Source organism: Suillus discolor (assembly GCF_016758755.1).
Source record: "Suillus discolor strain FC423 chromosome Unknown F5147scaffold_17, whole genome shotgun sequence".
In the NCBI taxonomy this organism is placed as follows: domain Eukaryota; kingdom Fungi; phylum Basidiomycota; class Agaricomycetes; order Boletales; family Suillaceae; genus Suillus; species Suillus discolor.
Genome location: NW_024541264.1, coordinates 259,538 through 286,583, shown reverse-complemented (window position 1 = coordinate 286,583; position 27,046 = coordinate 259,538). Strand labels below are relative to the sequence as shown.

Below are 27,046 nucleotides of genomic sequence, written 5' to 3'. Positions count from 1 at the left end.
GGAAAATAATAAATCTGAGAAAAGGGAGAGGCGGTGGATATGCGTATCTAGATCTCTCGCTGTCAGGCTGCCCTGAGTTTCGCTTTTTGTGCTTTCTTTCTATTCTCCTTCATGATGGTGGAGCCAACGAAGAAACCGATACCCGAAAGTCCGAGCACGAGCACGAATGCTGGCAGCCGTATTGCCCATTCGCGTGCAGGAAAATAGTTGTGTATGGGGCTGGATGCATCGAAGAAGGGCTGAAGAATGTTCAGCTATATGGCCCGTTCAACGTAAGCCTGGCGAACTGACGAGTAAGATGGCCCATGTCGTGTAGTACGTGAAAACGAAACCAGCAACTAGCAACATCACCCCTCCAAGAGACTTGTCACTTACACCCTTAGATAGTTGCTCCCATCAGCCAACCTTAAAACATCACATACATTTACTACTCACCATCGCAAAGTCCGTTAAACCTACTTGGAAATTGAATCTGAGGTCGAGCGTAATTATAAAGAATAGAGCACTGCGTGCAAGTCCGGAGTCGGTCAAAAGTCAAAGTTGGTGGGTTAGCGGATCGGGAAAACACTACTACATACATAACACGAGTGCGTAGTTTGTTTCCGAGTCAAAAATCATGCCAGCTCATTGTCAACGTTTGCGAGCAGCTGAGCGCCAAGAGAGTCCGACTTTCGTACTTGATGATTTAAGCTTATAACGAACAGCTCAAGGCATCCCATGAACTCTCATGCATTCGCAGCGCTTGCACATATTCCAATCCTTGTCTTCCCAGTGGGCCCAATACCCCGTGCTGCCTTTGAGAAGTATGCGGCAGAAATCAGGACGTTCGATTCAATTCGCTTAGGCGACATACCTGCTGGCATGAAGGATGAGCGAGGTACGCAAGCCCTTTTTTGCTTAAACAACAGTTGTTCACGGAACCTCAGCTCGTTTCATGCCAAATCCACTTTCCAGTGGTTATCTATATCTGAGCTACCCATCCCATCCCCCTCCTCCTCGCCATATGTCGCTGTCTCTGTTCCGACCGTCTCACTTCACGCTAGGGATAATTGGTGTCGCCGCGTGTTCATCCTCATATTCCCTTGCTTCTGCTCTTGAGCAATTCGAGAATACTGTGCTTGACATCTTTCCGGAAGGCTCGACATTTCCTCTTGCCAAAGTCTGCCTGGCCTTTGAGGATGAAGAAAGTGCTGGGAGTACTGGTCTCGGAGATACGTTACCTGGGATTGTTTCGATTCCGAGCGTGATGGGGAACAAGAAACTTTATATTGGTACTCTGCTTGCTGATTTGTGCTCTCACATTCTAGCTGAACTTGGTCGTGTGGTATGGATCAACATTTGATACAGAGTATCGAAGACACTACTAACAGATCTATAGTATCATGTTCTCGAGAGTCCCATAGGAAATGAGTATCTGAATTCTGCTCTTTTCCCGACACTCCCTTCTCCCTCTGAGATGCCGCTTTCTCTCAGTTCCGGAAATCTTGGATATCCTTCGTACTCGAGCCAGCCTGAACTCGAATCATCGGGCCTGGCGATGTCAGGTATTCAGATCAAGCGCAGCTCGACTGCTGGACCTGGTATCAGTCATACGGCATCCCTTATTCAACGGCAAACTATACTTGGTCCTCCAGCGGTTAGGAAACGCATCAGTGCGGTCGGTGCCGTTTCGTCACATGGTAGACTTTATAAGGTTCTTGGCGATTTCTTCCTGCTGGCTGGTAGGACAGAGGATGCATCGTTGTGGTCCGTATCCTTTATTCATCTTATCAGTTCACCACGGTTGAATTCGCCCAAGGTATGCAGAAGCTATTGTGCTGTTCAAGACCGGGCAGGATCCTGTATGGCATGGCTCCGTGTTAGAAGGGATGGCAACGGTTTTTGTTCTAGATGCATGGTCGGCTGGCCAAGGCCTGGTAAGTCAGCTATCGCCTTGGGTGAGCGATGTTGAAATCGTATGCAGCAATCCTCTGTTAGCAACAACGGCATCAAGGAACCTTGGGCCGACATATATGATCAACTGTCTCAAGCTATAGCTCTCTATCACAAGGCTCCTGCGCCTTCTGAGCCTAGCCAGGATCATTCACTTTTGGCCCTGACATACTGCACAGCTGTTATGCGCCAAACATCACTCCTTTTCTGCACCTGGTCTACCAAGGGATGGGGTGCATTAGCTTTTGCTTCAATGCTACAACCAGCGTCGACCTCATATACGCAGAAGACAACATCTGATAACTCCTGGACAAATCTGGAGCGCATAAGTATCGTGTCAGGCGTGTCTCGTTCACAGATAGCAAACACCGTGTCGCAAGCTCACGGACCATGGTTACTGCATCTTGGTCCTCATGAGCGGCTCAACATTTTGCAATCTATGGCGACCATTTATTCATCCCTTGGATACAAGCGGAAGGAAGCCTTCATTCTGCGCGAAGTCATCAGTTGCATCATGGATCTCATTGTTTGTGGCCGGGAAGAAAATGACCTTTCACGGAAATCTGACGTTGGAAGCGCAAACACAGGCAATCGCTCCGAGAATGGTGACGAAGTGAGCGCAGTTGGGAAGGGGGCTGTTGGTGTGCGACAAAATGAGATCCTGGAAGGCAATCAGAGCATCCTGAAACTCCTCGTCCGTGCCTGCAAGGTCCTTGGTGTTGATCTGGAAGCGGTCGGCGTGGCAACGGCAACAGACGGCAATAGCAGCGAAGCAGGGGGTAGAGACAGTAACGGCTTTGCTGTGGAGGACTTAGAGGGCTTGGCAGATGCGGCAAGGGAATCTTTCGGGTGGCCAGAACTTCAAGTTGGAGTTATTCGCGAGGCCATTGCTGTGGCAGAGGCCCTTCCCGGTGAGTGGTATTTTCCACGAAACAACAGTCTCTAAGACAGCCCTAGATCCGCTCGCTGTAGCGCGAATATCACTCTCTGCGTTGAGAACAATGCATTCCGTGTTGGCCAGTAGTGATCAATACCATCTGTACCAAACTGCTGGACGTGCTCTTGCTGCTATGCGTCGGCGCGGTGACGCACCTGCAGTCGAGTACTGGGCCGGGAACCCTATCATGAGTCTTGCATTATTGCCGTATGTAATTGCTACAAACAGCATAACTATGTTAACTCCCGCCCTTACAGGTTGGCCTTGCACCGCCTGCCAATTGAAAATCCATTCTCTATATTGACTGCAAAATCATCTGCCACGAATTCTCTGCTTAGCGGGATCATTGACCCTTTCCTATATAACCCCAGGAAATCATCAGGTCCACAGGTCAGTCCCTTTTTACTGACAGTGAAACATATTTTCAGTTTTTGGGATGTTCATAGAGCAAAAACTTGATTGTCCAAGATGAACCTATTGAGCTCACAATCACCTTGCGAAATCCTTATGTGTTCGACCTGGAAATCCAAAGTATTTCGCTCAGGTATAGCATTTTTTGGGTCAGTTGATCAATAAGTTAACCTTCAGATCCTTAGCACAACTGGTGTGGAATTTGAATCCAGTCCTGTCTCAGCACTCGTCATTCCTCCCAACACCCTCTATTCAATTACCATCATCGGCACTGCGAAAACGCGAGGAACTTTGGTTTTCCGAGGATGCATTGTTCAAGCCCCTTGGGGAGCTCCAAGAGAATTTCTATTACCTGTCCCGACTGATGCCGATCAGAATCTTTTTGCACGCCGTCAAAGTGCTGTGAGATGCGAAAGCGGTCGCACCAAGTATTGGGGCCTCGACTCTCTGCCATGGGAGAAGGATGGGAGGCGACTCAGTACCTTACTCCCATCCCTCAAAAATCCACCTCAATTCCTACAATGTGTCGTTGTTCCTGAGCAACCCCTCCTCCGAATCAGATGGACGTCGTTAACACACGGAGCAGTCATGCTGTACAACGGCGAAGAGTATGTATGCTTGTTCTTGTAAATATTTCTATTGATTAATGCGTTACAGATCAACCATTCGCTTAACTTTGGAGAATATTTCCGCATTGCCGATTGATTTCATTCGGTTATCTTTTGAAGACTCCACCATTGGTCCCGCACAGGAAGCTCTGTCTGAAGGAGAACTTTCTGTCTTCGAAACATATGAGACAGAATACGATCTTCTGCACCGAAAGGCATTTTCATGGCGCAATGAGAAGGAGATCACCAACATTTTGCCAAACCAAAAGGTAGTTCTTTCTGTGACCTGCGTAGGGAAAGTTGGTTGGTATGTTGTTGCTGATTTCTCCGCCTTTATCGGCACTAAAACCATTGAAATTTAGTGCACATGGCACCGTTCACATATCATATTCCCAGGTCAATCGAGACCACGAGGAACAGGTGCCCGTACCCGAGGTGTTCTACACTCGACAGTTATCATATCCGGTGACAGTGACTGTTTACCATATGCTGGAGTGCCATGATATGAGACTCATGCCAATGATTGATGTGGACTATGATGACATCAGTCGCCGGGCTAGCAATTCCGCGATACACCACCTTCCAGAGGTTGATAATCTGAAAGAATGGTGCTTGTTTGCAATTGACGTCCGCAACACATATGGGCTCCCATTCGAAGTTACATTCGAACGTGAACAAGCTGGTAAGCACAGGACTTCTAGATACTCCCAAAAATTCCTTCCTGATGCTGAAGTTCCACAGGAACGGAAAGTGCAGCTGTTTCATCAACTGTTCCTCCAGGGTCAATGTCGCGGTGAGTCGTTCACGGAACATTCATACACGTAACCTCACGCCTGGCATATCAAGTATCATGCTTCCGGTTAAGAAGTTCAGGCTATCAGATGATCAGATTTCGCAACCTATACCGACATTATCAGACCGTCAGTTCGTCGTCGGAAAGTCCAAGTTGTCAATAGAAGAGGAACAAGCTCAACGAGAGTTATTCTGGTATCGTGAAGAACTCCTCAAGATCGTGTCCGCTCGATGGAAAGAGGTCATCTATTCTTCACTTATCATATTTGTCGCTGATATTCATTGGTTTAGACGAACTGGCGATAGACATGGAGATCTCTCGCTGCGACAACAGCGGTTGACGCTCCCAATGTTGAAGGCCTTGCGGACAGACGTGGTGCAAATTGACTTGACGCTAATAGTGGACAACCCAGACGGTTCACCCCAAGAACTCGATTATAGCGGAGGCAAATACATCGCCAGTCCAAACGAGATGCTCTATCTTCGCGTCGAGGTTGCCAATTCATCATGTTCGCCATTTCTCAAGAATCTTTCCCACTCAGCTCGCTAAATTTGCCCACAGTATTGCCTCTTGTGATGACACTAGACTTGATCTTTGATCCAGCTGAACAGGTCCTTTCGGAAGGTGTTTTATCTAGCATCGCAATAGGGAAGGTGAAACCCGACGAAACCAAGGCTGTGGATGTGCCACTAGTGCTTCCTCTGCACTGGTCGTTTCGAGGTTGGGGCGGAAGTTCGGATAATGGGAGCTTCGAAGGGCAGTCGGGCAAGTGCTAGTAGAATTTGTATCTCTGTTAGAGAGGATGGATAGTACGATTATACTTAATTCGCGATTTCTTGTCTCTCGATATAACCTGCATATAATCTCACGCTGTCCAGACCTTCGCAATCAGCTCCGTCAAACCTATAGGAACCTGAGTCAGACGAGGAACGATGACAAGTGATATTTATCACACCAATATCATTTGCGTTGAACTGATAAACGCCGACAAGCACGCCAACCGTCGCGGTTCTCAGTGTCCAGGTCAGGATAGGGCCAATGATAGGGAATTTGCGCTTGTGCACGTAGTCCACAACCATTGAGTCGAACTAGCATAGAGAAGGTGACGTCAAAACCTCGCAGAATACCAACTCTATCGCTGACGCACCCCGATATGAGAGTGCATCACTAAGCTGAGACCAAGCAATCCGTCGAGGACTGGGTAAGATGATCCGGAGGTCACAAAAGCTGCTGCGGTCATGGGAACGAGGGAGGCCGCAAGAAGTCGCTCGAATGCCCAGTGATACGAGCCATGCATCTTTGATGGGTGAGGGAACTCGACAGGGTCGTTGACTGTGCCCCTTATGATAGCTGTCGAGTGAGTGTAAGCTCGTCAGGTATCACAGAGAAGGGTTCGTTAAACATACGTCCACCTGGAACATATTGAGTAGTCGAACTTGCTCTCACTGTGAAATGTAACATAAGTGAAGAGGAGACAAGGTTCAAAATGTCCTTACCTTGCAATGCAGATCGCAAGACATTACGTCCAGTCGCGGAGGCAAAGGTTCTAGGCAGCGTTGAGAGAAGGAGCATAGACGAAGCCATTATTGTCGGCGGCGTCAACGATGCTAGAGAAAGGAAAGAAAAACGGTGGGCGGGCCGGGGCGTGGAGGAGTGTGGATAAAGCCGGCAGGCTGTCAGCGGGATGATTGAGAAGAAAGCGCGAATTCCCATATATGGAAACCAAACAAGCGAAATGAAAAAATTAGTCCCACCGAGGATTGAACTCGGGACCCTTGCATGGAATGTAACCTCATAAGTACAACGCTCTGACCACTGAGCTATGGGACTATCGAAGAGTGATGGCGTATTGTTTGTTATTATGTAAAGCATCGGATATCCAGTTCAAGTTCCTGTTGAAACATCACAATATCTACGGTTCAGGCATAAGTGGCTCTTCCTCACAACCAGAGGTTGAGATCCGAAGGAATCTGGTTCCTACTCTTCTTGCTTGTTCCTCGGAATGGGTGATCCAGACTATCGCTTTCAATCCGTTTTGTGGGGATCTGAGGGCGTTCAGGATGAACTCTTCCACAAGCTTAGTCGAGTGATGATCGAGAGCTGAAGTTGGTTCTGGAGAAATACAAGGCAGCGCACATCTCAGTCATGATATAAACGATATGCAATATGAATCGAGTCTTACCGTCAAGTAGAAGGACTTCAGCGGTGTTCAGCCCCACTGCAGCGGCCAGTGCTATCCTTTGCGCCTCGCCACCACTCAAGCTAGTCCAATTCCTGTCCCATAGTTCATGATCAACGCCCCACCCCTTGGAGATATCCATAGCATTGGCAAGATCAGATTCCGAGTTCAATTTACGGGACTGGAAGGATGCGACCGTTGCCATAAAATCGCGCGGCGTGCCTGGCAGCAAAGCGGGTCTCTGGGGCACGTAGAATACCCGTGTTCTAAACACAGGCACACCTGTAATTACGGGACATCTTCATGAGCTTCGTGTGCGAGTGATAGGTGTCATGCATACCATGTGCCTTAGCTGTCCTGCAGGTAGTGAACATCGCGTGTCAGACATGAGAGAAATCGACTTGAAGGTGTGATGAGCGTACCCTCCTCTGTATAAGATCTCCCCGTCATAAACGTTCAAATGGGCGATGCACTTTAAAAGTGTGGTTTTCCTGAATATGCATAGGTTGAGCCTCCAAAAAAAATACCACAGGGAGAGAAGTCAACGCACCCTGCACCACTCTTGCCTTGTAAAACGATGATATCTCTCTCATTGACATCGAAGTTCAATTGAGAGAAAATGACATGCTTTTTGTCCTTCTTGCAGGCGACGTTGCAGACTTCAATCAACTTTGCCATGGTGAGTTTCAGTACTCAGTACTCAGTGTCCACCAAGTCCGCTCAGCTGTGGTGTTGGTTTCCCACAGGGAAGGCAGGTCGCTACCTTAGTATCACCAAGTAGCACACCATATTTTTGTACGCATTCAGATTGGTGCACTCTATAAGTGCTACGTAGTGTACTCTCGTCAAACCAGATGTTCTGCAAAGGTGGGGGTGCTGCTGGGCTAGTTGACAACCACACTGGTACTGCAGAGATCCTGAGAAGAGATGTATGCCAATAATAGAATCCGAAAGTACGTGTCTAAGTATAATTAATTCAATGTTGAGGGGGCATACCCATCTCTTCCGGGGTCAAAGTAGAGCTCTCAATCATCACACCGACACCAACCTTGGCAGCGTTCTGAATTTGCAGAATGTCAGTCTGGACAACATCGCAGTGAGGTGGGAAACACTTGCCTTGAAGTGATCAATTTCACCCGCCACAAGGAACGCAAAGGTTGGAGCAAAGCGTTGTTCAAGCAGAGCAGAAACTTTGCCTGTTGAGTCCAACTGTGCTCTGAACGTCGACATCCGGAGGTCGTATTTTGCACCGAGAGTTGCAATAGCATCTCTTCGCTGAGGAGAGGCCATAAGCTGAAGATCTGCTGCGACCTCCACTTTCTCGTGGAGCTTCTGCCAGTATGTAGCCTGTAGAATACCGGATGGTTGAACTTGTGCAGTTGCAATCCAATTCTTGTCATCGCTGGTGATCTTGGCTAGATATGACGTCGTGAAGTCGGACATATCAGGAGTTGGCCGTTGGTAAAGCGTCTCCACGCCCAATGCAAGGTTTTTTGTCACAGACTGGAAGTAACTTCCGATGTATATGCCCGTGAGATCTGCAGGCCACGGATTGACAGCTTTCGCGTTCAAGGAGTAATCTTGACCCTGGTAATCGTGCTCCAGTTGGATCATGCTATGGCCAGCTTGTGATGAAATCTATAGATGAGGATGTGAGACGGAACGCGTGTGACGGTGCGATAGGAAACAAACCTGCGTCTGAATCTTCGTGATGGAGTTTTCGGCCCACCCTTGATTCATACGTGCGCTCACATTACCCTCATGGTCAACGCTGCCTTGGAGGAACATCTGCAGGGAAAGGATCAGACAGAGTAACAAAGGCGCGGAAGACAAATTGGCTAACGTCATTGTTGGCGAAGACAGCACCAAAGTTATATGATGGTGTTGAGACTTGCGACCCGAGAATGAAAGAGTGTGTGACTTGAAATGCCGGGTTCATTGACAAACTCTTCGTGAGATCAGCCCTGGCACCATCGAACATAAAGTTCGTCAGATGAGTCGCTATAAAATGTCAGGGACGGCTGGAAGACCAAACGATAGAGGGAAAACGCGTACACTTGACTTCCTTCTGCAAATTCTCGACTGTGCCCGGGTTCGGGAGATCAAATGACTTCCGCCATTGTGAAAAGCGGCTGAAAGCGCTGGTCAGAGGAGAAAGGGCAGACGTGTACGATGACTTTGGTGCCTGCGGTACGGACGACGGTGATGGGTCCGTAGAGGCATCTTTTGCAGGGGGAAATGTGGGAGACGCCATAGAACAACACAACACGTCTACAAACCGAAGTGACGAAAGCTTCAAAAAAACTAAGCGGAACAAACACTGACAAACTCGGTCTTAGCGTTGTTCTCCAGCTTGAACTGGCTTGCATATCATTCTATCAGTTCTTTGACGTTTCTTCTACACGAGCAAGCTGCAAGGATGGTGCATTGTTCAATGATAAGTCAAGGATCGTTAAATACTACTATTCTGAATTTCAAAGGTTTACTGAGGCGATAGCAGTGTCTGTGCAGCTAGTTCAGTCTTGTCGTGATGCCATTCTTACCTGTGGTCCATCCATTATGATATTGCGGTGCAGGCTGTCACTCTGAAATCACACTAGTCCAGTACTGCTAGGTGCATAGGCTCCTTACAGCACCGTCAACATATACTCGCGCTATCTTTATAGCGCATCTAAAGTCAGACCTCTCAACAGAATTTTGATGACCCAAAGACCCGTGGCCGCCTGCGTTGAAGAGGACTGTAAAGCATTGTTATCGGCCCAGACTATTTATTAGACGATACCATGTGAGTCATGCATCACGCGGCTAATCTCCGGGCTCAAGTTGAGCTTGATGGCTGTTGCCGCGCATTATTATTTTACCGTCAGGGTGCGGCGCCAGCCAGCATGTTTGCGCTGACCGGGCTGTCCAACATGTCATGACATGAATTAGCCTGACCGCGTGCAGATAGAACTTTATATAGAAGCTCGTGGGTGATGCAAAATCCATATATGCCGAGAAGCTCAGGCTAGTCCTTGAGTAAGGAGTTTGCACACTTTGTCAAGGCGCCACATCATCCACTAACGTCCAACTACATCAGACCCTCACTAATCGTTAAGGCAATACCGTGGAAACACTAACACCGGCCACATGTCCTTAATTTCACATCCGTTGTCAGGTTTCGATACCGCTGCTGCGCAGTTCCGCGTAACTGCGTGATACTTCATTTCTAAATCGTATCAGTACTCGTTCCTTTCCCTCGCTTCGTATTGATATAATACATAAGTGCTTGCTATCTCAACTTTCTTTCGTCCCCAGGTCAACTCTCTGACTGGCATCAGGGCGCTCTCTTCTGAAACATGGCTCTCCCGTTAACTGCGGCACATCGTAGATCTATCGTCATTGCAGTCACAGCTGTGGTACGTCAATGACATCGCGTTTTGCTACCTCATATTCAGCTTCACATATAGCTGATTGTGTGTTATTTCATGGCTATTGGTCGTGAAGACCATTCCACGTCTTTCATAACTTTGTCTACTCAATGGTCGACATCCAAGGACTCTGAAACTGTGGCGGTTTTGGATGTCAAACAACCAAACGAGACACCATCGGAGTCGTCTTCTTCATCAAAGAGCAAGCCATCACCCACCCTTGCAAATGCAATTCCACAAGTCTCTCACCCTCCCCACAGAGCCAACGCTACCTTGGTAATGTTGGCTCGTAATTCCGATCTCAATGGCGTGATATCAAGTGTAGAACAGCTAGAGGCCAAGTTTAATCGCAAGTTTAATTATCCCTGGGTGTTTTTGAACGACGAGCCCTTCTCCACCGACTTCAAAAGGTATACCGTCTCACTGTCTAGCCTGAGCGCAATTGGTTTCTCATGCTTTGTCAGGCGTGTCAGTGTCTTAACCGACGCAGACGTTTCTTTTGGGTTGGTCCCTCACGAGCACTGGGTCCAGCCGGACTGGATAGATGAAGGACGAGCTCAGGAGGGACGCAATAAACTTGTGCGACAAGGTGTAATTTATGGCGGCAAGTTCATCATTCGTCAGCCATTTTTTGTCATCTTACCATTAAAACCACAGGCAGTGTTTCGTACGTATCCTCGAAACCCATTCGGGTACCATCTCATCCTCAGTTGTTAGTTATCGCAACATGTGCCGGTTTAATTCAGGGGTGAGCATCGCGGGTTTAGGAAGGATGTTTCATTGGCTGATCTCTCTCTACAGTTCTTTTTCCGCCATGAACTCTTAACGCCATATAAATGGTACTGGAGAGTAGAGTCAGTCAGTCGTTCACCGTATAGATGAATTAGGTTCTGACCCATTCTGTAGGCCCGATGTTAGATACTACTGTGACCTGGATTATGACCCCTTTCTATTCATGGAGGATCATGACAAAATTTATGGTAAGTTATTCTCGTTATAGTTGCTTGGACTACTAAATTTATGCAAGGACAGGCTTCACGATATCCATGCCAGGTAAATTCTCATCTCTGTTGCATTAATTATAGCGTGAATCGCGCTCTTAACAGAATGGGAACCAACTATACCCTCGTTATGGTCCACGGTGAAAAGTAAGCACCGATAATCACGCACGATAGCTTGAGAGTGAACCGATTTGGCAGACTTCGTCGCGGAATATCCCCAATATGTGTCACCAGACAACTCAATGGATTTTCTATCTGATAATGCGGGCGATTCTTACAACATGTGTCACTGTAAGAGCCGTTCGATTTCATGCTTTAAAATGGTCATTGACCCCACTCAGTTTGGTCAAACTTCGAGATCGCAGATATGGATTTCTGGAGGGGCGAAGCCTACACGAAATTTTTCGAGTACCTTGAGAACACAGGAGGCTTCTACTATGAGGTAAGTTGCCAGTTCTCCCTTTGTTTTCGTACTCGTTGAATGCCATACACAGAGATGGGGAGACGCACCTGTTCATAGCATCGCCGCAGCCTTATTTACGCGCAAGGATCAAATACATTTCTTTAAGGATATAGGCAAGCCAAGGTCATGTTATTCCATATTCATAACTGATCCTTTCGCAGGTTATAAACACGCTGAATTCGCTCATTGTCCGCAGGGTAAACAGTGGCGGGAAGGACACTGTTCGTGTGATCCAAACGATAACTTTGGTGCGATAATACTCCATGATTTCTCCTGGTGAGACTAACGATGTCACAGATTTTGCCCAAAATTCGTGCCTCAGACACTTTATGCGGTTGCACGATTAGATTGATTGAATGTACTAGTAGACGTACGACTTTATATGTGTATTTCTACCATAGGCCACTGTAGACTACTACAGGGTAAACTAATTTAAGTCGTTTGATCCTAGTAATAATGCATAATATTTTCATGACCATGACTACATATATTAATCAGGCACGGTCAACAGGGACGATATGTAGCGATGTGTGCTGACTGGACTAAGCATCGAGAGAGGAGATGAAGGGAGCAGACCCACGTGGTGCAGGAAGAACTTTGAAACCGGACCACGCCGCAGTCCATTATAGGCCAGCGTTTTCAGTTGGCCGTTTTAGGTGGCGTGGCTCAATCCTTCCACCGCGACCAACAGCAGTCTTATATCCTCTTCATTTTTTTTCTTGCATTTACTATCCAGTTACCTTTCTCTCTATTTGCGTTAATAAAGGTCCCAAAGGGACGAGCACCTCTGGAAAGATGATGACCCCGATGCGTTACATCTTACTTGTGTTGGGTGTTATTGTACGTGTTCAGGGCAACTTGACAATCCGGCTGACTGAACAATCAAATAGATTTCAATTCACTACATTCTGAGCTTTACGCATGAAGAGTACGGAAAGGCGACATCCATCTCAAATATAGCAGAGCAATGGACTGGTCCGAAGTCAAACCCTCCCTACAAAACACCCCTGCCCGACGAGTACTACAAGCCTGATTCACCCATGGATTTACAAGACCGCAAAGCGAACGCCTCATTCGTTATGCTTGTACGGAACTCCGACCTTTCAGGAATCATGAGCAGTATGAAGCAAATCGAGGATAGGTTCAACAGGAAATTCCAGTATCCTTACGTATTCCTCAACGACGAGCCCTTTACGCAGAACTTCAAGGAGTGCGTTTTTCACGCTTGAATTCTTGAAGCTGCTGACAGGCCATAAAGCCACATACAGGCCTTAACCAATACTACAGTCGAATTCGGTGTCATCCCGTCCGACCATTGGCATCAACCATCTTGGGTTGATGAAGATCGAGCCAGCAAATCCCGCGACGACATGGTTAGGAATAATGTGATTTATGGAGGTGCGTTATTTTACGGTTTCAAGCGTACATGTAGTCCAACTATTTTCTAGGCAGCGTTCCGTGCGTATGCTAAACTATCGTCACTGCTTCTGACTGACTGCTCCTAGATACCGGAATATGTGTCGTTTTAACTCTGGCGTACGTGGTCATAATGCGTTTTGTTGAGGTTGCCTGACCAGTCATTAGTTCTTCTATCGACACGAGCTCCTACAGAAGTACCGATACTACTGGAGAGTCGAGTGAGTAGACGCAACCAAAGGAGATGCGATGTAGCTTGGCTTACTTTATCTTCCCCAATCAGGCCAGACATCAAGCTCTTCTGCGACGTGGACTATGATCCCTTTCTCGTAATGCAAGACCAAAATAAGGTGTATGGTAAATCAAACGATGCTTTCAATTATATACTAGTCTCAAACATCAACAGGCTTCACTATATCACTATACGAATACCAAGCTACTATCCCAACACTATGGAACGTTGTAAAGTGTAAGCGTATTCAGTATTCACTATGATTTCAATCTCACCTTCCTCTAGCTTTTATTAATGCTAATCCTGATTTCGTGGCTCCCGGAAATGCGATGGAATTTCTCTCTGATGATGGAGGAGAGTCCTACAATCTGTGCCACTGTAGGTTACTGCGTATCACAACGTTTCCTCATGCTAATACAATCACGTGGCAAGTCTGGAGCAACTTTGAGATCGCAGATCTTGATTTCTGGCGAGGCGAGGCATATTCCAAATTCTTCGAATACCTTGATGAGCAGGGTGGATTCTATTATGAGGTGAGCCTTGTGTTTGCACGCTTTGGGTCATAGTTTCATTTGGAACAGCGTTGGGGAGATGCACCAGTTCATAGTATCGGAGCGGCACTGTTCGCAAAGAAGGAACAAATTCACTTCTTCAATGACATCGGGTATCGACATGAGCCCTTCCAGCACTGTCCACAGGGAGACGTGCACGCAAAAGGAAAATGTTGGTGCGACCCTGGTCAGAATTTCGGCAAGTATCTCCATACAAATGTTGGACCGCCACTGAAGCTCGTCTCTTCAGACTATGAGTGGTATTCATGCCTGAACCGATACGATAAGATATTCTCGTAGACCGAAACATCGGTGCTGTCATAGCGTATGTTCGTAGTAGTGGGTGACGTGTTCCTATAATTTTATAAATGCTGCACTCCACGATCTGTCTACCTCTGAGAGGCATATTCATGATGGACCGTATTGCACCTAGTCAACGATGTAGTTTTGACCCACATAGTAGATTGCGAATATATTGGTGCTGCAATTGTAATGCATGATTGCCTTTGTATATTAGTGTAAAGGTGGAGGGAAAGAAAGATAGAATATTTCGAAGAGAGGATGGGGTCAATAATGGGTCTCAGAGTAACCACATGCTGTGAAAAAAACTTCGGCACTACACGGCAATTTCAGCAGCTTTGAACTCCGATGTACCGCGATGATTGGACTTACCATCTACGCTAGATGGGGCTCCTCACTGTGTCCCACGGCACATCATGGCAGGAGTTGCAACTGGTCGTGGACGTGGATCTCGAGGTCGCCCAGTGAAGTGTGGTAGCCATGGACTGATAGCTGATTCCTCTGCTCCTCCCAGTGCCAGCCCACCTGCCAGCACCGGATCAGCTCCAGCACTCAAGATGCCTACTATACACTGGGAGAAGAAGAACAGTCCATGTACCGCTTGCCTTATCGAGTGGTGCAAAATCAACCAAGATGCTCGACTAAAAATATTCTCTGATTCTGCCAAGGATGCGAAGGAGGAAGGGCACACACGTCAGCAGATGACCACTCAGAAGAACACTTATATGCAGCAGCTCGCAGCATCTGTTTTCGCAGGCGATGAAGATCCGAAGGTCAGGGAATACTTTCAAGCACACCCTCTCGCTTTTGTGAAGCCCATTCAAGGCCGATTTACATCATGAGTTGCTGCCAGCATTCCCATGTCCTTCAGCGCCAACCTAGCTACTAACAAGGTGTTTTAGGCTACGCAAAAAATATAATGAGATCAATCTACAACTCGGTCAGACAGGTGCTGGACTTTCATTTGAGGAGCTCAATGAGAATGAGAAAACAAGGACACTTCTTGGTCAGTACAGTCTTTCTCTGCGGGCATGCACTCTAACAATTTTGTAGACCGCCTCTTGCAGACATTCCCATGGTGGGTTGACCTCCACGGGTGGTGGAGAACCAATCCCGCCTATAATACATCATTTTTGACTGCCGACCCGGGTCAGGATTTCTCGGCTGAGGCGATGGATGTCTTTGGTAAAGGGAAAGGGAAAGAGAAAGAGACTCTGGATGATGCAGATCGTGAGGATGACGAGGGAGGGGATGCAGGTGCTCTCAACAGGGACCTTGAGCCGGGTGAAATTTTGGATGGTGAGGCCGATAAAGATGATGATCCTCCTGCGCGAGTTGATGATTCTAGGTTACACATGTTCTGTGATGATGAAGGTTTAGGCTGGGATAGCCCAGACGATACCTCTGACTCTCTGTCTTCACGCTTCCCTTGCCCTCAACTTCCCTGGGCACCGTCATCTGCTTCTTCGACTCATTTTCAACCATCTAACCTTCACCACTACCAACACCCATTCATCACCCATCTTGACACAACGCAGCAAAGCATTTCACCACTAGGACCCAATGAGATCTCCCTCAACTCCCCTGAACGAGCAGATAGGCCCAAATACCCCTTGCCATCCACCAATACCACCAGTAGCAAAGCCAGAGCTGCATCTGTGCAGATGGATACCTCTGAGGACTCTGACACTGCTGCAAGCCGCATGATGAAATCACTTACCATGCATTTGCGCAAGGCCAGCCTTGGTGTTCGTACTTCTCATACTTCCGGTGGTCATGTATCATCTGATCAAGACTCGGATCAATCACCAACTACATCTCATAACCGATCAGTATCTCGCAAACGGCCACGAGACCCAACAGCTGAGCTCACAATGAAACTGAATGAGGCGTCAGATACACTTGTTCAGCACATACATGAGACGTCCACAGTCAAGGCCGACCACAAACGCCTCAAGCTAGAGACCCAATTGGCAAGCAGAGAGCTAAAGATGCGTGAATCTCACACTGAGCGTGAACATGGACTCCGGAGCACAATAGCCATTCAAAACCACGAGCGTGCAATGGCAGATGAACGGACAAAGCAGCTGGAATTGGAGATCAAGCTCGAGCAAGTGAGGTTGGAACGTTTGATTATGGAAAAAGATTTGGCTCGTCAGGATTCCAGTGCTGAGAATCACAACTAATTGCCTGATGTTTGTTCTGCTTTCGCTTCGCTTCCCTTGCTGTTAACATTTTAGCTCACAAATTCTTTACTGCGTTCTAGGCTCGCTCTTCATTATTGTAGGTTCCAACATCGTGATGTATGCTAGAAGAATTTAACGTGTATTGGTTGAAGTCACTCTGGCCGCTGTATTTTCCTTGAGTTTGAAGCAAGCAGGCTGTTGACATGAAGACCACCACACTTTCCTCACATCACTCATTCTAGGTTCTTGCGTCCACCACACTTTCCTCATGTCACTCATTCTAGGTCCTTGCGTCCACCGCACTTTCCTCGCGTCACTCATTCTAGGTTCTTGCGTCCACCGCACTTTCCTTGCGTCACTCATTCTAGGTTCTTGCATCCACCGCACTTTCCTCGCGTCACTCATTCTAGGTCCTTGGATCTACCGCACTTTCCTTGCGTCACTCATTCTAAGCTCTTGCATCCAGGGCTTCATGCGCTCTTGGTTGTGAATGAATTCCTCTTCCAGGAGCAGGTAGTCTTTAATGCGGTCCATCTTAAGTAGATGAAGTCTACACCGTGTAGCAGGGAAGACAGGGGGTAGCTTTGAGGCAGTGGCTGGTCCTCATCTTTTCTTCTTGCCAACACGAGTCGGCAGAGGCAGTTCCCATTTCTTCTTTGGTGGCTCGGCTTTTCATTCTAGGTTCTTGCATCCACCGCACTTTCCTCGTGTCACTCATTCTAGGTTCTTGCGTCCACCGCACTTTCCTCGCGTCACTCATTCTAGGTCCTTGCATCCACCGCACTTTCCTCGCGTCACTCATTCTAGGCTCTTGCGTCCATCGCACTTTCCTCGTGTCACTCATTCTAGGTCCTTGGGTAAATTTACTAAAGTACGTATCTACTACCTGTCACTGTTGATATCGCAGTAACTGACCCATCAGCGTGTTTCGAAAAATCTGTCCTTCAGACCCAATAAAACCTTCATCCCCAGCTCCTTCTTGTTCGGCATCGTCCCCATCCTCCTGTTCACTGCCCTGCGCTCCATGACCCCACTGCCTTGCTTCCTGGGCAAAATGATTGAATGTACCAGTACCACCAAGCTGTTCCTCGATGTCGACAATCATATTATGCAAAATAAAGCAGCAATGGGTCCACATATTAACTTCATCAAGGTCTTTTTGCACCTGTATTTGAACTTGAAGTTCACGAAGAGATTGAAATCGCCCTTTCAAAGAACCATAGCAGTGCTCGGAGCGAACGCGGACCTGCAGATGTTGAGTTGACAGTTGTGACTCAGAGAACGGTTTGTACTACCTCCGACAGGTGATAATTAAATGTTTTTTGATCACACGTCAATCCACCAGCTGCCGGTCGCTTAAAAGGTACAACACACCACGGGTGAGCACCATAGGCTGAATCTGCCCAGATCCACTCGTTTCCCCCCCAAAATGTTTGCGGATGGCGTGCAATTTGAGCTTTTGCAAATATGTTTGAGTCGTGGACACTCCCGGGGACTCCGATCACATAATCAACGATGCGCAGGTTGTGGGGCATAATTACGACCTTCTGAAATGTTAGTTTGATTTTCTCTGCTCTAACTCATGACGCACTTGGGCTGACAATGAATAATTCGATTTACGGTCATAAAATCCCTCACCGTGCCACCCAGGCTTCTGAAACAGATTGAATGGTGTGCCGTCGACACTAAGAAATCCACCCCTCCACTCCAGACAAGTCTGTCCTTCAACCCAGTCCTTCGCTCTCTCTTGCTCATTTTGATCATCGTGATCAAGCGGATCAAAGTGGATTACATCGTCGTGGTGCTGAAGGATAGCAACCATGACACGACAATGACAATTATATACCGTCCCGATTGAGACACTGGCCCAATCCGCGATATCTTCTGTCATCGCGGCATTTCCGTAGTGGCCGGTGCTATTCAAGAATATAGCGAGCTGTACTGGGACTGGCAATTGAGGGTTGCGTGAGTTGTTATGGAATATAGGATGATTGCTGATTTTATTGACAATCTCTGCGAAGACTGGAGGATTGACACGAAGCTTACTGACGGAACTTCTCAGGTTTGTCCAGCGCCCACTCCTCAAGCAGATGTAGCTGTGGGGCCCGGCTAGATTTTGGATGAGCGAAGAGTATCCGCGACTTTTCCACTTCATCGGCTAAGGCTTGAACTGTGTTACTGAATTTGAGGAAGGGACACGAGCATGTCAGTATTTCTGTTGCATCCATGGATGTCGCAAACGAGAAAATCGACTCGCTAAGTGAGGATTCTGACGATGTGGACTGGCGATCAGAATCAGAATCATCACTATCATCGGAGTCTTCGAGTCCTTCCATGGCAAGTTTGACGAGTTCAAAGTAGTGAGCATATTGGAGATCGAGCTGCTTAGCATGCAGTGCCTGCAAGATCTGTTGTCGAGCGGATGTGCAAGGCATGATGTTTATTATCGCGATCATCGATTGTACTTAGCAATAGAACTGATACCTATCATATTCTGGCGGAGCTTGAATACCTCTGGAACTTTGTTTCATTTGGATGTTTCTAATGGTTCGTAAATTTGACTTTGAGAACCACTAATCTTAGAGAGTACGAGGTAGGGATGGAGACTTTAGTCATGTAGCGAAGTCAGATGTTTAGATAAATGGCAAAATAAAATTCTGAGGGAGAAATAAAATAAATCTTCATCAGGAAAAACCTCCCCAGGGAAATTCCTCTAAACTACAATAATTCTTGATAATCATCAATACTAATAGCCTCACTCAATTCTTATTTTATTCTGCCATTTTATTTCTCCAATTTATGAGCCATCACCAAACTGTCACTGATACAGAGTCCGAGAAATAAACTGCGCACAAGTGCCTGAAAATAACTCACCCTTGGAGATTCAATTTACCAACACCGCAGGTGTGTCATCCAGTGTCTAGCAGAGTCTACCGTCCCCTGTTACTTGTCCGAAAATTTTCGGCTCCCTGGGATTGCGTCAGTTCAAGGTACAAGCAATTGCTCCTTCAAGCCTATGCAAGACCCCAAGGAGCCCATCTTGGTTACTAATGCCTGTTGACTTACAATAGCGCTGACATGGCTGTTCAACTTGCATTGATTATTATCTTGCCTCCATGGCCAAACCTGCATGTGCTGCTCAATGCTCCAAATATCGATGTACGTTGTTGGTGTCCTCGTTCAAACTCTCGGTTACTCAGGCCTTTTGGAATGTACATACTAATTAATTCAACTCTGAAGACTCTCACCGGCTGACATATGTTTAACTACATCTTCCTAGACAGTTATGATCCTCCACCGGCTTTTCACTGCTCCCACTCACTCGCTCATTGCCCTCACTCTCTCACATCCACTGCACAATAACCTCATTCATTGGCTGTCTTGCCTGTCTCTGTCACATTCAACCTATAATCACAGCCTTCTCTCATCTCTCCTTCGATCACTCGCTTGCTCAGCCGCTTGGTTCCAGGCTCGCAGTTCTCTGAAGTTCTCACCTTGTCTTACGAAGGCCATGACTGACATTGAGTTTAAGGTCACGTGTGCTCTTGATTTTGATTCCTGCCCCCCAAATACTTATCTCATCGCATCATATCACACATGTAATCTTTGCACCATTAATAAAAATTGCACCACCAGGCATTGTATCATCTACTCTACAGCATCTTGCAATGTACTGAAAGTGCTCAGTTGATCTTGAGTGGGATAGATATGGTGATGTACTGCGCATACAGTGGGAGGTGCAGCACTAAATGATGGGGAACGAGCTTGATAATCCATAACGTGTGCACCTGCAGTTAGTGCATAAGTGAGAGTGCTGAATGTCAATACTGGGATGACGCCACCGGTGGAACCAGTCATCAGAGATGAGTTGGGGCTTGACAGGTGGAGGAGTGAGACGAACACATGCGAAGCTTGTGTTGCCCTCTGAGGGCAAAGACCTTGTATATCTAACTGAAAACCATTTAATTGTTCTAGATAACAACATGAATATACTAGTATTCCTTACCTTGTTGAGCAAGAGCACATTTTGCACAGTAAGCATGGGTAGATAAATGGTCACTGGAGTTGATGCCAAATGCATCGAAAAGGTCCAAACTAGCGCTGATGTTTGTGTCATAGTGAAATCCTCGCATGATTCCTCCCAATAGCGTAAGACACACACCATCATGATTGATATTCCTGTGTGCTTGCTCGTTTCCATTGGTAGTAGTTGGTGAGGCCTTCCAAATTTCGAGCAGGATGAGACTGTTTGGCTGATAGAGTGCTGGTAGTGCAAACTTCGTGCCTTCAATTTTATCTTTAAGCCACGCTGCCAGTAGTAATCTTGCCTTAGAAATACCTCAAAACATGAATTAGAAAATATCACAAACCTGCAGCCTTTTTTCCACCTTTCTTTATCTTCTTCAATGTTCCCTGTAGATCGGGATGAGGCTCCACTGATGCGATCGTCAATATGGCAATTTCCATGTCTTTGGGAATTTGACCATGAAGACTATGGATATTGCGTTTATAGTGTGCGAGACATAGACAGTAGAAGCAGCACAGATGGTCATATGGATCCAGGTCATGAAGTAGAGCAGTGGTGTCATAGCAGCAAGCCTGTATTGAGTCTTTACACAGGTATACACAATACATACCTAGGCCTGTGGAATTATTGAATATATTCAAATTGCAATTTACATTGACTCGGATTGCAAGAAAATATATTTACCTTGACCTTGACCTTTATGTCCATCAGCAATGATGGTTTGAATCCCTTCTCTGTGCATGTATTGAAACTGAACAGCACAACCCATGTCTGCACTGGCAATCTTGAATATTTGTTGGAAGAGGATGAAGTGTGCTTGCGCTGATTGAGATGTTGTGAATGCTTGAGCACCAATAACAGCTACAATACATAGTCATGGCCATCAGCTGAGTCGAACAATTTGGTATCGAACTTACATTTCATGTGGGCGACGTCCCAAGACTCAAATTCAAATTCCTGCCAGCCATGTATACGTTTGAATGAAGTGTCGATCAAGAGCCGTTTTGCTTGCATCAGACGCCATGACATCCGCTTTGTCATGCAAATGACCAACTACAGACTACTAATCAAAGTTGATGTGGTGGCCGCAGACAGATTTGATGCTGATTTGGTGGATAGCTGATGTGACTCTGCACAATGAATATAGCGCTCGTCAACGGGCAAAAGATCATGTTTTGTTGCCAAGTGAATAGCACCTGTGAACCCCATTCCACTTGGAAATTCATTAAACCGCAAAGTGTTGATGAGGCGCCGAGCATGGTCAGAGTTCCCAAGAGATGGGTGAAGGTCTGACAGTGTGGGATTGTGGGATTCCTTCCAACTGAGGTGAGCTTGTAAAGCTTGTACTATGAATGCAGAATCAAGTAAAATATGACGTGGTGTTGCATCAGCAAGTTTCCAGCTGAGTGTGAGCAGCAACTCGTAGAAAATGGCTTTAATAGCTTCTGGAGTTTTGACAGGTGCAGGTGGAGGGTGGCTGTGATTGTTGGTGCAGATAACAAGGACTTGTGGGCAGGCAGTGAGATCGTATGGTGTATATATGTCAAACTTTGCCTTGCATGGAACTGGCCAGCTATGAAGTGTTTCACGAGCCAACTTTCCTTCATTATTTCGATGCCCAACAGATTAGGATATATGCTACTTCAAATGACAGAAAGTAACTCACAACAACATTGCTTCTGCCTGGCAGGGGAGGCAACAAATGTGCATGGCATGAGAGGACCATATCCATCATTTTTTGCTCGTGTTTCATAGAAGGAAATTGCCTTACAGTCATTCTCTATAAGTGCCCGCAAGCAATCAGTATTGAATTCATCCAAATTCTGGAGGACAAGATGGGTGCGAGCTCGAGAAATGTAAGCATTGAAATTTTTGCAGCTGCAATGGATCATTAGTCTATGTAGTACACACTCTAGCCGTTGTAGGGACTGATTCCTGGCTAGGCTTGTAGAGACTGTTTTTACCTTAGTGTTATGTTTGCACTTTGTAGCTTACATAATCAAGTTACCTTTTCACCAGTTACCAGTATGAGTTTGAGTACTCAGCAAGTTTCTATCATATTTCCTCTCCTCTGAGCCTTGAGCCTGGTCCAGAAACCCTCTAGGGTCGAATAGCAGCTAGGTTCTGCAAGACCCAACACATTGTTCAGTATACACCATCTGAATTGTTGTACCCACACCATTCAAGTTGAACTAACTGAATATAAGGACAGCCAAGATTATTCACAGATAACACGAGGGGAGCCCCACACCCCCTGGACTCTGACTTGGAGTAAAGATCAAAGCTGTCTAGTACTATCTCGGGACTGAAATCCAAGTTTGCATTGAAGCCACATCCCCATTCAGAGACAGTGCAAAAAACTGCTAGAGTCTTGTTGAAAACCTCTGCCTCTGCAGAATAATCACTGTATCCAGCCTGAGACAGACTCCAAGTCGGAGATGCAGCATAATTACTGCTGAAACTGGCCTCATTGAATGTGCATACCTTGAGGCCATTGCCTGTATGTTCTCATTCTCGTTAGTATGATAAAATCAATAGTCTCAGACATCATTAATGTACATACACGATGACTTAAGCTGGCGACAACGAACACCTTTGCCTGCATCATCTCGGAGAAGCAGGCACACTGCATTTTCATGCCCTCCATGGCCTCCACCAAGAGAATATTGGAATGCTGATTGAGGCTGCATGAAGGATATGGGATCAACAACAAAACAGTGTGTAATGCTGCCAGGTGCTGTTATGGGATACTTGAGGATAGCATGAACAGGGTGATCAATAATTGCGCTGACTTTGGTGGTTCAATTCACATAGTTGGCTCTCCATGAAATTTCCTCGGTGGTAAAATGATATGGAGTGGGAGACTGATATCTTGGATATGGGGGAGTGTAAAGGGTTGAATCCAGGTCCAGTGTATTTGGGTGTGATGACAGCGATGACACAACTGAGCTTGTGACTGAGATAGGGGACAATCCTGCACTGTCCAATATCTGTTGCACTTTTTCAAGTGCTTCAAGTTGTGAACAGGTAAGACTCATTGGGAATTAGACAGAAGGAAAAATGGGGGGCAGATATTAGCATTGAATTCAAATGATTGCCCGTATATGTGACAGTTGGACGTTCATCAATGACTTGCAAATGGGCACCGATGCACCTGCACACTTAGGAACCCACTAATTTCGGGCTCTTGCAGTTCATTAAATGGACACTTGCATTCAAAATTTACCTCACATAACATGGCTGAGGGATTCAGCAAGGCTCTCTGTATAAAGGTCAGCAGTTTTTCTTGCTCATGATATAGTACAGTACCAGGCCAGGGTAGCCATGGATTCAATTTTTCACCCATGTATCAAGTACCAGCGTGGAAGCACAATACTTGTCATCTTTCCATGCAAGGTGAAGCAACTTGTCACTGTTGCATAGTATGTAGCCCACTTTGACTTACTGCCAACGACTGACTTAAAGTTATGTTTCCAGCCCAAAGTCAGGTTGTTTCTGCATTCGTCCTTATGGCTTGGCAGATTACTTGCAGCATTAAGGGCTTTTCATAGAATGTTTCTGTGGCATGCTCTCAGACACACCTTGTTCCACCAGGATTGTGGACTCTGCCATGAATGGGCATGTCTTGATGCAGTGTGCTAATGAGCAGTGTGGATTTAGAGGTTAGCATGTTTGCACTGGTGATTATGTCCTTTGTACTGACATGATTTTCACAATTTCATGACAGCCAACATCACAGACATTTATCACACATCTTTCTTTACCTCTGGTTACGAAGAACTGCCAACACTTGGTATGTATTTACTGCCACCTAGATGCAGTTGTCAGTATTGATGGTCTGCTCATAGTTGCAAACTCCCCAACCTAACATGAATCCAATTCATGATGCCTTCCGCCAGCTTGCTCCTAATGAGCATGACATTGCACCCTACTTCCATGGCTATCTTGGATCCCATGTCTCAGTTTGGCCTGACTTTTGACAACTCTGTGGTTTAGTTGGTGCACCCTCAGCAAATCCATGTCCATTCATCCGACTAGTTCATCGTCGTGCTGGTGAGTCATAGCCCAATTTATAGAGTATCATTCAAGGTGCTGCTGCTAGTCAGTCATCGATGGTGGCTCATTGTGGACAATGTGTATCCACACATTCTCCCGCTCGGACAAGACAGTGGCATGGATGTGATGAGCAGGCTCTCGGCCTATGAAACAGGTCTTCTTGCTGACCTCTCCGGTGAAACAGGTGTAAGTGTCTGGGACTGGGACGGGCTTTTCGAAAGATGTGACCACTGTGGAAGGTATTTTGTTGCAATGGTACTTCGAATGCATATCCTGCACTGTAGAGTGTGAACGGCGGCCTTGATATATATCCTATGTGTCAATAAAATTTTGATGCATTGTTCGAGGTGATGGGGGTCATTGAATGGCTGTGCACGCAGTTTGAATGGTGATTGCTTGTACCTTGAAGTGATGCGACTTCTGAGAGCCGAAATTTTTTGCACGAGTAACAGGGGACTGGTCACTCGTCTAGCAGCTGTCATCAAGTTCAATAGCATGGCTCGTCGTATGGGCAAACAGAGTTGTTCATTTCATGGACAACTAGCTACAGAACTCAAAGCTCTTGCTATTTGCCAACTCACATGTACTGAAGATGAGGATGACAGATTTATTGGCCTTGTCATTGCTGTGCTTGCTTTAGCAGAGAAAAAACATGCATACAAAATGCTCTGGTACTTCAAGCCACTTGGCACATTACAAGCCCAGCAATGCCTGCATCAAATAAACTGGAAGAATTAACTGAGGCACTCAATTTTATTTCACATGTAATCAAGATTTATATTACAGGCCACAAAATAAAATGGCAGAATAAAATAAGAATTGAGTGGGGCCATTGGATGACTTCCTGCAGGCAAAATAATACAGGATAGATTATCATTTCATGCTTTAGGAAGGTGTGCCGCGATGCTGGGTGTCATTTCATCACCATTTGAAATTCAACAAGGGTTTGCCCCCCTCCCAATAAACCTTAAATCAAATTAACTCATACTTTGCCTTTTTAGGACCACTCATGCCAGATATCCGCTGACATAATCTTACTGCATGGTATGTGCGCAGGTTCTGTCATCTAACACTGTTGGACACTACTGTCCCTGCTCTTCACGGATCCCTCACATACTTTTATATACTTACCTTGTTTCTATAGGTATTAGTTTGGACACTTTATGGTGAGCTGAATTTATAATCTCTGAGCCTGACACTAGCGGTCACCAAGGGACAGCGGTGCCTCCTTCAGTTCCAACATCAACATACAATAGACAACTGATATCCAATGCAAAAGTCCCCTCAAGAAAATTTCACTAGCGCTTGCCAAGCCTTAGACTGCAGTGCCTCCTTATATGTCAACATCAACGTACAATGGACAACTGGTGTCCAATATGAAGGTCCCCTCAAGAAAATTTCATTCTCCAACTCTACAATTCCAGAATGACAACAGCTGACAGCCATCAGACCCTTATTATATAAAGTAACACTTTTGACAAGTACAAGGTGAGCATTCATTGATTTGATCCTTTCTCTCTCTGACACTCAATTGAAGTTATATACTCATGTCCGAATTATGCTACGACAGTGCTGGCAATGCATACAGTTGTGACCAAACTGGGGCGTGGCAACCACACCCCAGGATCACACTGACAGTTGCACGTCTATCACACCTCTCGCAGCCCGATCCTTATGTTCATGCTGGGCTGAATGGTACTCTGTCGCTCACTCCAGGGACCAATGGAACTTGCACTCAGCATTATCAGGTATGTTCTATTTTATCTAACTGTGTGCTTGACTGAATGTGCAATAGCCCCATTATACCCTCAACACCCCAGCTGAATTCCCTACCCAGCATCAGCACCACCCTTCCCCTTTCCCCATCAAGAGCAGTTCACAACTCACTTAGCATGAATTTGACCACGATACCATTGATCCTGTGCTCCATTCGCTTCCTGATAGCACCGATCTAGACTTGACTGACCCAGATGCAAATATCCCTATGGAGCTGCCGGTGTCATTCAAACTAGCATTGGAACTTGCATTTTCAATGCTCTCATTTGTTCTCTGCAATCTGACACAGAAGGCCTCACATTTTGCTCATTTGTTAAGAACGTGCTCAAGGGTCGGATCCGAAGGGCTTGGCTTCAGCTCATGCGCTGCGCCCCTTACCCGAGTACGTGCCCCTAACTTCTGAGGGCTGTTGGACAATGTCCGAAGGTTGTCGGACGAGTCCGGAGTCTGATGTCCGATGCGCGGGAATTCCAGCGGACGTTCGGGAACGAGGGATAAGACTAATCCGGACGATGTCTGAACTAGAAAGGAAACAGCAGAGGACTACCAGAGGTAGAGGCAGAGGTGAGAAGTCTATAGGAGTCGATCCTAAGACTAGTGGAGGACGACGAGAGGAGAAACTCAAGTCAGATGGAGAAGGGAATGAGCAGAGTCTAAGATAATATTTGAACTGAGGAAGTACAAAGATTCTACAGGGTTTATTTACTACTGAGGACTTAATGGAGAATCAGTCTGTGCAGTCCGAAGCTATGCGAGGCTGTGGACGGA

At 46.4% G+C, this 27,046-nt stretch overlaps 10 protein-coding genes and 1 non-coding gene across 11 annotated transcripts; 5 read left to right on the top strand and 6 right to left on the bottom strand.

Moving 5' to 3' along the window:
• Positions 1-19: 19 nt before the first annotated feature.
• On the bottom strand, positions 20-894 carry F5147DRAFT_91931 (dolichol phosphate-mannose biosynthesis regulatory). Its single transcript, XM_041444469.1, has 4 exons — positions 579-894; positions 436-505; positions 292-378; positions 20-239 (listed from the first exon to the last, which is right to left on the bottom strand). The coding sequence occupies exons 2-4, from the start codon at positions 436-438 to the stop codon at positions 63-65; spliced, it is 267 nt and encodes an 88-aa protein (XP_041294805.1). The 5' UTR covers positions 439-505; positions 579-894; the 3' UTR covers positions 20-62.
• On the top strand, positions 718-5,230 carry F5147DRAFT_771734 (TRAPP II complex; the record flags this gene model as incomplete). The annotated part of the gene is made up of 13 exons (XM_041441277.1): positions 718-877; positions 927-1,324; positions 1,379-1,746; positions 1,799-1,916; positions 1,964-2,843; positions 2,890-3,076; positions 3,127-3,259; positions 3,316-3,413; positions 3,466-3,888; positions 3,938-4,195; positions 4,251-4,570; positions 4,630-4,681; positions 4,735-5,230. The coding sequence occupies 13 exons, from the start codon at positions 718-720 to the stop codon at positions 5,228-5,230; spliced, it is 3,891 nt and encodes a 1,296-aa protein (XP_041294804.1).
• A 126-nt stretch (positions 5,231-5,356) lies between these two features.
• Positions 5,357-6,265, bottom strand: F5147DRAFT_793176 (SDHD, membrane anchor subunit of succinate dehydrogenase; the record flags this gene model as incomplete). The annotated part of the gene is made up of 5 exons (XM_041443115.1): positions 5,357-5,584; positions 5,637-5,769; positions 5,829-6,049; positions 6,088-6,126; positions 6,178-6,265. The coding sequence occupies 5 exons, from the start codon at positions 6,263-6,265 to the stop codon at positions 5,547-5,549; spliced, it is 519 nt and encodes a 172-aa protein (XP_041294803.1). The 3' UTR covers positions 5,357-5,546.
• Positions 6,266-6,426: 161 nt separating this feature from the next.
• On the bottom strand, positions 6,427-6,511 carry F5147DRAFT_t62. Its single transcript has one exon. It is a non-coding gene; the product is annotated as a tRNA-Ile (tRNA).
• Positions 6,512-6,515: 4 nt separating this feature from the next.
• On the bottom strand, positions 6,516-7,604 carry F5147DRAFT_685839 (P-loop containing nucleoside triphosphate hydrolase protein). The gene is made up of 5 exons (XM_041436708.1): positions 7,411-7,604; positions 7,283-7,351; positions 7,201-7,217; positions 6,864-7,142; positions 6,516-6,793 (listed from the first exon to the last, which is right to left on the bottom strand). The coding sequence occupies exons 1-5, from the start codon at positions 7,536-7,538 to the stop codon at positions 6,594-6,596; spliced, it is 693 nt and encodes a 230-aa protein (XP_041294802.1). The 5' UTR covers positions 7,539-7,604; the 3' UTR covers positions 6,516-6,593.
• Positions 7,605-7,638: 34 nt separating this feature from the next.
• Positions 7,639-9,143, bottom strand: F5147DRAFT_685836 (eukaryotic porin-domain-containing protein). The gene is made up of 5 exons (XM_041436707.1): positions 8,916-9,143; positions 8,704-8,861; positions 8,553-8,648; positions 7,977-8,498; positions 7,639-7,920 (listed from the first exon to the last, which is right to left on the bottom strand). The coding sequence occupies exons 1-5, from the start codon at positions 9,112-9,114 to the stop codon at positions 7,837-7,839; spliced, it is 1,059 nt and encodes a 352-aa protein (XP_041294801.1). The 5' UTR covers positions 9,115-9,143; the 3' UTR covers positions 7,639-7,836.
• Positions 9,144-10,037: 894 nt separating this feature from the next.
• F5147DRAFT_685833 (glycosyltransferase family 15 protein) lies at positions 10,038-12,186 on the top strand. The gene is made up of 14 exons (XM_041436706.1): positions 10,038-10,258; positions 10,310-10,680; positions 10,735-10,874; positions 10,928-10,937; positions 10,988-11,018; positions 11,072-11,124; positions 11,177-11,250; positions 11,303-11,323; positions 11,377-11,418; positions 11,470-11,562; positions 11,613-11,713; positions 11,766-11,847; positions 11,896-11,982; positions 12,032-12,186. Exons 1-14 carry the CDS (start codon positions 10,199-10,201, stop codon positions 12,079-12,081), a joined length of 1,215 nt encoding a protein of 404 aa, XP_041294800.1. The 5' UTR covers positions 10,038-10,198; the 3' UTR covers positions 12,082-12,186.
• Positions 12,187-12,529: 343 nt separating this feature from the next.
• On the top strand, positions 12,530-14,233 carry F5147DRAFT_744739 (glycosyltransferase family 15 protein; the record flags this gene model as incomplete). The annotated part of the gene is made up of 11 exons (XM_041439705.1): positions 12,530-12,574; positions 12,625-12,944; positions 12,993-13,136; positions 13,240-13,270; positions 13,319-13,371; positions 13,434-13,507; positions 13,557-13,619; positions 13,668-13,760; positions 13,815-13,915; positions 13,964-14,132; positions 14,184-14,233. The coding sequence occupies 11 exons, from the start codon at positions 12,530-12,532 to the stop codon at positions 14,231-14,233; spliced, it is 1,143 nt and encodes a 380-aa protein (XP_041294799.1).
• Positions 14,234-14,649: 416 nt separating this feature from the next.
• On the top strand, positions 14,650-16,419 carry F5147DRAFT_771729 (uncharacterized protein; the record flags this gene model as incomplete). The annotated part of the gene is made up of 3 exons (XM_041441276.1): positions 14,650-15,006; positions 15,179-15,239; positions 15,287-16,419. 3 exons carry the CDS (start codon positions 14,650-14,652, stop codon positions 16,417-16,419), a joined length of 1,551 nt encoding a protein of 516 aa, XP_041294798.1.
• Positions 16,420-20,411: 3,992 nt separating this feature from the next.
• Positions 20,412-22,994, bottom strand: F5147DRAFT_744738 (uncharacterized protein; the record flags this gene model as incomplete). Its single annotated transcript, XM_041439704.1, has 10 exons — positions 20,412-20,557; positions 20,582-20,728; positions 20,790-21,062; positions 21,131-21,307; positions 21,364-21,499; positions 21,605-21,792; positions 21,823-22,011; positions 22,044-22,084; positions 22,109-22,292; positions 22,931-22,994. 10 exons carry the CDS (start codon positions 22,992-22,994, stop codon positions 20,412-20,414), a joined length of 1,545 nt encoding a protein of 514 aa, XP_041294797.1.
• A 1,062-nt stretch (positions 22,995-24,056) lies between these two features.
• F5147DRAFT_651240 (uncharacterized protein) lies at positions 24,057-25,240 on the top strand (the record flags this gene model as incomplete). The annotated part of the gene is made up of 6 exons (XM_041433528.1): positions 24,057-24,108; positions 24,174-24,239; positions 24,443-24,499; positions 24,549-24,688; positions 24,850-24,890; positions 24,955-25,240. 6 exons carry the CDS (start codon positions 24,057-24,059, stop codon positions 25,238-25,240), a joined length of 642 nt encoding a protein of 213 aa, XP_041294796.1.
• Between the last annotated feature and the right edge of the window lie 1,806 nt (positions 25,241-27,046).

Bases quoted from the DNA above. Each gene is read 5' to 3' on its own strand.
- F5147DRAFT_685836 (XM_041436707.1), bottom strand. From the start codon at position 9,114: ATGGCGTCTCCCACATTTCCCCCTGCAAAAGATGCCTCTACGGACCCA. The intron at 8,649-8,703 runs GTTAGCCAATTT...CTTTCCCTGCAG, and splicing joins CTGTCTTCGCCAACAATGAC to ATGTTCCTCCAAGGCAGCGT. The intron at 7,921-7,976 runs GCAAGTGTTTCC...CTGCAAATTCAG, and splicing joins GTGAAATTGATCACTTCAAG to AACGCTGCCAAGGTTGGTGT.
- F5147DRAFT_685833 (XM_041436706.1), top strand. From the start codon at position 10,199: ATGGCTCTCCCGTTAACTGCGGCACATCGTAGATCTATCGTCATTGCA. The intron at 11,125-11,176 runs GTCAGTCAGTCG...CCCATTCTGTAG, and splicing joins AAATGGTACTGGAGAGTAGA to GCCCGATGTTAGATACTACT. The intron at 11,848-11,895 runs GCAAGCCAAGGT...ATCCTTTCGCAG, and splicing joins ACATTTCTTTAAGGATATAG to GTTATAAACACGCTGAATTC.
- F5147DRAFT_685839 (XM_041436708.1), bottom strand. From the start codon at position 7,538: ATGGCAAAGTTGATTGAAGTCTGCAACGTCGCCTGCAAGAAGGACAAA. The intron at 7,352-7,410 runs GTGCGTTGACTT...ATGCATATTCAG, and splicing joins CAAGGCAAGAGTGGTGCAGG to GAAAACCACACTTTTAAAGT. The intron at 6,794-6,863 runs GTAAGACTCGAT...GTATTTCTCCAG, and splicing joins TGAAGTCCTTCTACTTGACG to AACCAACTTCAGCTCTCGAT.
- F5147DRAFT_91931 (XM_041444469.1), bottom strand. The intron at 240-291 runs GTCAGTTCGCCA...AACATTCTTCAG, and splicing joins CGACATGGGCCATCTTACTC to CCCTTCTTCGATGCATCCAG.